This window comes from Eucalyptus grandis, chromosome 3 (assembly GCF_016545825.1).
Source record: "Eucalyptus grandis isolate ANBG69807.140 chromosome 3, ASM1654582v1, whole genome shotgun sequence".
Lineage (NCBI taxonomy): Eukaryota > Viridiplantae > Streptophyta > Magnoliopsida > Myrtales > Myrtaceae > Eucalyptus > Eucalyptus grandis.
In genome coordinates, this window is record NC_052614.1 from 31,474,959 (window position 1) to 31,483,874 (window position 8,916).

The following is an 8,916-nucleotide window of genomic DNA, read 5'->3' on the forward strand; positions in this document are numbered from 1 at the left end:
ACTTGCCTTTACCCTTTTCGATGATTCCTCCAAGAACCTCGTCTGATGCTGAAAAGCTCCTCTTTTTGGCTCTCTCCGTTTTCACCATCATCTCAACCTTCAGGGATGGCCCTCGCATCGCAGTGGCACAGAGCAGTAACAACAACAATGCCCAAACGATCCCAGTGAACGTTGGGGTGATTCTTGACCTGGAGACGTGGATGGGTCAGATGGGGTTGAGCTGCATTAACATGTCTCTCTCTGACTTCTATAGTTCAAACCCTTCCTACAAGACCAGGCTTGTCCTCAACGTTAGAGACTCCAAACAAGATGTGATTGCTGCTGCTGCTGCAGGTTCTCTCTCTCTCTCTCTCCAGCATACTGATTGGTCGTAAAGGATAAAGATCTTTGTGCAGCTGCTCGTGTGATGCAAGATAAATCTAATTACTGTTCATAATGACGTATTTGCCAATCATATGAACAATTTCGCTTCAACATATGTGAAATTTGAGAAGGATTCCCAATTAATTTTTTAAAGACACGACGAAATAATAAGTGTTCCATCCAAAGCAATACGTGTTCTGGTAGCAGAGATACTTAAAGCCTCAATTTTCAGAGCTCCAAGAAGAAACGACCAAGGTTAATTTTGCCCAAAAAAATAAGGAAAGATCAATATTTTAGCTCGTCTTCAAGAACAAAAACTGTCCGGCGCCAATCTGTGTTCACTGTCTTAGGGTGCGTTTGGTTCGACATTTAGAAAGCCCCTTGGAGCTCCAAAGCCCATTAGACAAGCTGCCTGGCATGCATACTTGATTCAGAGAGATGGAACAATTTGTTGTCATGGAATTTTTTTGTCATTATTAAAAAGCAGTCGTTATCATCTTCTGACACAATCAAAGATAACATCAAGTTGGAACTTAAGATTCAATTTGTGTCGAAGTTAGAAATAGGACGCTTAGCTTGAAAGCCGGGAAGATTCGTGGGATTTGGTCAATCCACGCAATGCGGTGCCTCTCGGTAAGACTGGTCTTTGAGCGTAATATTTGACCTTGGAACCATTTGAATTATTTATTTATTTCCAGTTCTTGGAGTTTACTTTTCAGAAGCTATATCAATAAATGTTATTGGCGAGAATCTATCTTGGCGAGCATCTAACAATAAAAGCCTGATGGAGATAGTTATTTCAGAGTCACGCCAAACCGAACATCTCTAATCTGCTGAACCTTTTCTTGTGGTGTTGTTCCTTGTGGTTTTAAGGGTGCAGCACCATTGAAATAATATCCTATTGTTGTCGGTCAACAATTGATCTTTGAATTGAGAACATCTTCCCTATCATCTTGTATTTCACCGATATACATATCTACATATCTACATAAATTTATAGATACAAAGTTCCATCTCAAAAAAACGTGTGTAAGGACGACTTTTGTTTATGGTCTAGGATGGGGAAATATACTAGTACTACTATCGTCTATTCTATTTTTTGAAGATTATATAAGTCTCGTGTGACTCTCATCCCACTACAAATGTAGTAAAATTCTATAAAATTATGTCTGCATAGTGAACCCCTTAGTAATCGCCTCACTAAAGGCACACGCTACATAGCAAAATAGTCACTTCAGTGGGGAAGGTTGACAGAGAACTCCGAATTCTTTAATTTAGGAAAATAAGTACATGGTACACATCTCTTTATAATTGTCACGACCTCTTTTTTCCGTCCGGGGAAAAAAAAGAAAGTTTAAGGGTATTTGCGTAAAGAGGTGGACCAATGGCCCTAGATTAGGCGCGGGCTCTCCCAAGCCCATACCCCGCGCGACGTTGGATTCATTTTTTTAGTTATTAACAACCTATGTAATTCTATGAGTCGCCACTAGCCTATTGAGGTCGGCTAGAAACCAATCAAGACACGGGAGTGTTGTCTCGATTCATACGCAACCAGAGATTTCTAGGAACGGGGACTTGTTTACGCCAATGTGTCTATTAGCGCCCTTGCGGTACCACTAACTTGGAAGGTTGTTTATCTAAATGGCCATACAATCTTGATTACCAATTATAATCTTTATGAAACCACTAAGTGTCCATGCAAATGTTTTTGTAGTTTTTTTTTTTTTTTAATGTCTAGACTAATCCTAACATAATTTAGAAGAGAAATTTACACTCAAAATAATGAAAAGCGGCGCGTAAGTAAACATCCAAGAAATTGAAATGACTTGAAAATAAACGCGGAAAAGGTAAACCCGATACAAGTCGAGCAAATAATATTACATGGCCTTGTTATCACGCCCCGGGACAGTACCCCCATGAGCAAAATGAGAGTTCAAATATGCATGAAATTACTCTATATGCATGAAATTACTTTAAATAGTTTTAATCTACGCAAGATGGATTATTTACAAAAATGGTTATAAAATACCAAAATAGCATTAAATTAGGAAAATGACCTTTTAAAATTAGGAAAATTTCATATATGTCATTTCCATCCTAATTTGATGCTATCTAACATTTTTTGATATTTTTGAAAATTTCATATTTTTTTTTAATTATTATTATTTTTTAAAAATAATAAATTCTTTAAGCCGATCTATGCTAACATGGAGTAACACAGCACATGAATATCACAACGATTAAGCTCAAATCGACCGCTTCGAGATTGAAGCTTGGTTTCAACATTTTATCGAACACTTGGCTTGCATCAAATCACCCCAAAACGGCTTCTTCGGGTCATGTTCATGGCCTTCAATCTCGACCCATAAGCAATCTCATGTGAATGTAAAGTATCAAGGATATACTACTACATGCAAAGAACGTGTTTGACTAGAAATTACAGCCTAGAACACGCAAGAATCAAACTGAAAACGGCCTCCAATATGCGGGTTGGAGCCGTTTTGCAAATCTGGTGCTCAGCCCAAGTCAAACAGCCATGTCAAATGCCCAGATTGAAGTTCCGACAACCATCACATGCAACATCTATATGAAATATTACTCCATCTAGATGAAAATACGTAACACTTACTTTCAAATGCAACAAACATCACCGAAAATGATCAACTGAACGCATCAAAATGAACTCTCCAAGAAGCATCCGTGCATGATCTATGCTGGCCAACCATGTCTCAATATGGTTTTTGGCTCATGTTATAGATGGTTTCATGGTTCACAAAGAGATTTAAAGACTAAACCGGGTTATCCTATGCATCATTAGTATTCCCATGTAACATTCATCGAAGTCACAACGACAAAAAAAAGGCATGAAAAGGGGAGTAACAAGTCAAACATGTAGGGGCATTGAAGAGGTTTTAAACACTTAGAAAAATTTTAGCTTCAGAAATCAGTTCTTCGGGCTAGTTTCCTTCTCGATTTTCATGATCAAGACATGTTCAAAATCGAACAAAAATACATCTAGGATTATTACCTTGCTTCCTAGTTCCTTTTTCAAGTGACTCTTGGCCAAGGAAACCACGAAATTTTCCTCTGGAAGCACGTGGAAACTGGTTCCTTCGAGCTGAAAGTGAAAAAAATTTCGGACTTTCTTGGCCTGCCAGGAGGGCACTATTTTCGGGGGGCTTTAGGAGGCCTTCCCGATCTTCATTTTGGGCGTGCGACCTATGGATGGAAATATATTTGAGTGAAGTTTCACTCCCTAGTTTAAGGTTTTGGCTAATTTTGGCTGCAAGTTTGCGAAAATCTCCATTTTCTCTCAGAAGGTTGATCTGGAATTTCTGGGTTTGCTCTTCTGGAGTTGCTTCTGAGGGCGTCTTTGGGGGACGATTCCGAGCTCTCTCCTCTCTCTCTCGTCTTCTTTCTCCCTTTTCTCGAAAGAGCATGCTTCATAGATCTTCTCTCCTGCATTCAACGATCTCCTGACCGGCTTTTTGTCCTCCTGCCAGGCCTACCAACTAAGCAGTCCAACAACTTTCTGACTTAGTCAAGATTTTCCCATTTTGCAGATGTTGAGTGTGCCGATTTTGCTGCGACTTTCCCGTGCTTCCAACAGCTTATCCCTGACAAATTTCCGTCCACTTGCACTACTCATTACGGTCTTCCATCACGTGCAAAGATCAGGCCGGTTGGAGAGCTACGGAGGATATGGTGGGGCCACCAAGTTGCCCACTCAACAACTCTGACTTCAAACCAACTCGTGGACTGGGGTTTGTCAGCTGGTTTAGGCGCTTTAATCCACGAATTTGGCTGATATTTTTTTATCAATTAGCAAGCTCATATATAGTAGTTTAAGAACTTGATCGGAGTTTGTGATTTTTCCCACCCAAGTTTGCAAAAAGATCCCTCAAAGTTGGCCATCTTCTTATCCGAAAATACCCAATTTAATGCAAGTTTGGTCATTTTGGCCCAATTTGATAGATTCGACCCGGCTCAAATTCGATTTCAACTCAATTGGAGGCCCAGATGATGATTTAAGGGCTCGGGTGAAACTTTACAAAATTTGCGAATTGGTCCCTCAACTTTTGAAAATTGCATTTTGGCCCCAAATTGCCGTTTTGATTCAGTTTGACCTCTTGGGCTTGGTTAGTCACATTTAGATCATTGGCCCCAAATTTTTTTTTTTTTTTTTTATAATTTTATAATTAATTAATTTTTAATTTTTTTTTTAAGGAAAAATATCTTCCATTTTAAATACCTAGATAATTTATATGCAATAATTTGAGCAAAAATTAGGTGTCAAAAATAATATTATTGATTTTCTGATTTTTATTTAGTTTAGCCAAAAATCATGGTTATCGAGTTTGGTCGAGCTGAGCTAGTGATTAATTATTTTCATGGAAGTTGTGTGGGATTAATGGTGAGGTAAACCAACTAAAGTTCCATGTTCCATCAAATAATTGTTAATGCAAGAAAGTAGTTTAATATGGACGTTGAGGGGCTTGATATATACTATAATGTCACATAGGTGTGCTCTCACGAAATCCATACATTTAAAAATGGGGCTTGAATGCTGGAGTGGAATTTTCTGAAGCCATGTGATAAAGAAGTCAACTTAATGATAAAGAAGAATCGACTTGATCGTGTCTGGGCCAATTTATCCACTCTTATTTCTTTTTCTAAATTTACTTATATGAAAGAAGTAGTTTCTGATCTTTACCCAAAAAAAGTAGTTTCTGATTGGTATGCTATTTAATATGCCAAAGGATGTCAAAGGCAACAATTGAATGCCTTCAATCAGGTAAATAATTATATTCCAACTTCAAACTCCTATTCTTCTTTATCTGAAACATTCTATTTCTATAATCTTGCATCAAGTATTGTCTGCCCTGTTTTTGTTTCACCGTCTTTCTGGTTCACCTTTGCAGCACTTGATTTGATAAAGAATAAGCAAGTCCAAGCCATAATAGGCCCTCAAGGTTCAGTACAAGCAGACTTCATCATTGACCTTGGAAACAAATCTCATGTGCCCATCATCTCTTTTTCCGCTACTAGTCCGTCCCTCAGTTCGATTCGGAGTCCATGCTTCATTCGAGCCGCACAAAATGACTCGTCCCAAGTGAATGCCATAAGCGCGGTCGTGCAAGCCTTTGGCTGGAAAGAAGCTGTCCTCATATATGTGGAGAACGAGTTCGGAGAAGGCGTCATACCTTCTCTTACTGATGCTTTGGAAGAAGTCGACACGCGAGTGTCCTATAGGAGCCTCATACCTCCTTCGGCCACGGACGATCAAATCCTACGAGAACTCTACAAGTTAAAGACGATGCAAACGAGGGTCTTCATCGTGCACATGTCAACTATCCTTGGTTCTCGACTATTTGCCAAAGCAAAAGAGATAGGAATGATGAGCGAAGGTTATGTGTGGATCTTGACTAATGGAATTACTGACCGATTGAATTCGATGGATTCGTCTGTTGTCACCGGTTCGATGCAAGGAGTGCTGGGCATCAAGACTTATGTCCCGGACACGCAAAACCTAGACAACTTTACGGTACGATGGAAGGTGAAATTCCAAAAAGACAACCCATCCGTCCTTAATCCTAAGTTGAACATTTTCGGATACTGGGCTTATGACGCTGCTTGGGCTCTGGCAATGGCTATCGAGGAAATGGGTGCTGTAAATTTTACCTTCCAAGCGTTAAATGCTTCGACAAATGCGACGGATCTTGACACTATTGGGGTCTCTCAAAATGGTCAGAAACTTCTCCAAAAACTAGCCGACACGACATTCGCAGGCCTCACTGGAAATTTTAGCCTCGTCAATGGGCAGCTAGAGTCGTTAGCATTCCAGATTGTTAATATCAACGGAAATGCAGCAAGACGGATTGGGTTTTGGACGCAAGAAAATGGGCTACTAAGAGATTTGAATTCATCCAACATAGGCAAATATTCCACTTCGAAGAGTAATCTCGGATCAATAATATGGCCAGGAGATTCGACCTCTTTTCCTAGGGGATGGGAGATTCCAACGAGTGGGAAGAAGTTAAAAATCTTAGTTCCCGTAAAGAATGGTTTCAAACAATTCGTGACGGTGACTCATGTACCTAGCACAAACACATACAGCGTTACTGGATACTGTATTGACATCTTTCGAGCCGTGATAAAAAAATTGCCTTATGATGTGGTTTATGAACTTATTCCATTTGCCTTGCCAAATGGAAGTAGCAATGGCAGTTATGATGACATGATTGATCAAGTATATAACCAGGTAAGATAACTCATTGTGAGTGCTTGATTTCCCTTTTTTAGATGTTGAAACTAACTATGCTATCATGGGGTTGATAAAGAAAATATCTGCCTTCCTTATGTTGTAACAGAACTATGATGCAGTGGTGGGGGATACAACGATCATTGCGAACAGATCATCGTACGTAGAATTCACCTTACCATACACCCAATCCGGTGTTTCGATGCTCGTGCCATACAAGGACAACAAGAGCAAGAATGCTTGGGTTTTCTTGAAGCCCCTCACCTGGGACCTTTGGCTAACAACCGGATGCTTCTTTGTGTTTATGGCATTGGTCGTGTGGATTCTCGAACATCAAATCAACGAAGATTTCAGGGGTCCAGCAGCACACCAAGTTGGCACGAGCTTCTGGTTCTCGTTTTCAACCATGGTCTTTGCACAGAGTAATCACCCTTCAGTTTTATAGATCAATTGAACTTTACGATATACATATTGTTCTTAGATAACTTACGTGCTCCCCTTAATTTGGATTGCAGGGGAGAGTGTATCAAGCAATCTAGCAACATTTGTTGTGATAGTGTGGGTTTTTGTGGTACTTATACTAACGCAAAGTTATACTGCAAGTTTGAGCTCTCTTTTGGTGGTGCAAAATCTTCAACCAACTATAGCTGATGTGGATCAGCTCCTAAAGAGTGGAGAAAAAGTGGGATACCAGGATGGCTCTTTTGTTCTCGAAATGCTAAAGCAAATGAAGTTTGATGATTCTAGACTTATATCTTATCAGTCTTCCAAAGAATGTGATGCGCTTCTTTCCAATGGAAGTGCAAAGGGGGGGATTGCAGCAGCATTCGATGAAGTCCCCTACATTAAACTATATTGCAACAAATATACTATGATCCCGACCTTTAAAACTGCTGGATTTGGCTTTGTAAGTCCTCAATCTCTCAAATCTTTCAATTGCTAGAATTATTCACTATTTCTTTGATCAAAAAATCTTATGTAATGCTTCTTTTGGTTTACAGGTTTTCCCTAAAGGGTCTCCGCTAGTGTCGGATATTTCGAAAGCAATCCTCAACGTAACTGAAGGGCCTGAAATGCCGGAAATCGAAAACAGGTGGCTTACATCAAAAACCAGCTGCCTTAATTCGACTAACTCAATTTCTTCTAGCAGCTTGAGTCTTGATAGTTTCCGGGGCCTATTCTTGATTGCTGGAGCTGCTGCTGTTTTAGCTCTCCTCATTTTCATGGTCAGGTTCTTCAAAAGAAATTGGCATGTCGTTACAAGTTCCTCAGGTACAATGCGGGAGAGAATTGTTGCATTGGGAAGAAGATTTCATCAAAGAGACCTCAACTCCCATACTTTTAGGAAAGCTAGATTTAGAGATAGAAATATGGAAGATGGTGCCAATGAGATTGCAGCTGTTGAAATTATAGAACATACCAACTTCCCCCCGCGTCTGTCAAGCGACTCCAGCAAAATTGACGTTGTCTTAATCAATGAGCAGGGGGCACCATCTGCAGGGCAAGGACTTCCTAATCATGTAGTCGAAGGGTGCCCCGAGATAACAATAAACGTCGAGCGTACCAATGTAAATTAAGAGACGTAGATACCTCAAGAACCGTAGATACTAGACTTTAATCCTTGACTAGTTGAATTCGATACTTCTAGATTACAATATCTTCCCTCTCACTCTCTTCTCATGTAATGAATGCCATTGAAACTGCTTGTTGTCTAATCTCAGACAGTATAGACGAAAGACAGATGCTTTTCATTCAGCAGAGCCAAGTTATTCACCACGGGCTTGACTCAAATTATTAGTTGCTTGGGGAAATGCGGTACTAGTTCATGCAACAAAACTTAATGAACACGAGGGCTTATCAATGTATAGTATCTGAACAGTGAATCTAGTCATAAAAATATGTCCTTATTCTATTCGAGTAAGTACGCATTATGATATCTATACATATCTAGACTACATAGATTTTAACTGTGATGACCTTTTTTTTCCTGGACTCTCCTTTCATTTAGTGAATTTTCAATAAATATTGGACTTGTGGTTATATCAGCACGATCTTTCGGGAAGAAAAAAACTGGCGCGATATTTCTATAGCTATACTGACACTTTGTACTTTCACTAATTTTCAAATTCAAAAAGGATCATTGTTCATATATATATTAACTAACATCTTCATGTCGATTGTGGCCCATAATGGCAAGAGCCTATTTGTCACAAGTGACCTTCAAACTTTAGGCCCAAAATAAGTATTGCCATGCAAATTTGAAACCCCCTTCCCCTCTCCCAGCGCAAAAA

The 8,916-nt window shown here is 39.6% G+C and overlaps 1 protein-coding gene across 1 annotated transcript; it reads left to right on the plus strand.

Annotated features, from left to right (window-relative positions):
- Positions 1-8,398, plus strand: LOC104428786 (glutamate receptor 2.7). The gene is made up of 5 exons (XM_018866366.2): positions 1-333; positions 5,286-6,625; positions 6,735-7,047; positions 7,141-7,532; positions 7,627-8,398. The coding sequence occupies exons 1-5, from the start codon at positions 21-23 to the stop codon at positions 8,200-8,202; spliced, it is 2,934 nt and encodes a 977-aa protein (XP_018721911.2). The 5' UTR covers positions 1-20; the 3' UTR covers positions 8,203-8,398.
- The last annotated feature ends 518 nt before the right edge of the window (positions 8,399-8,916 follow it).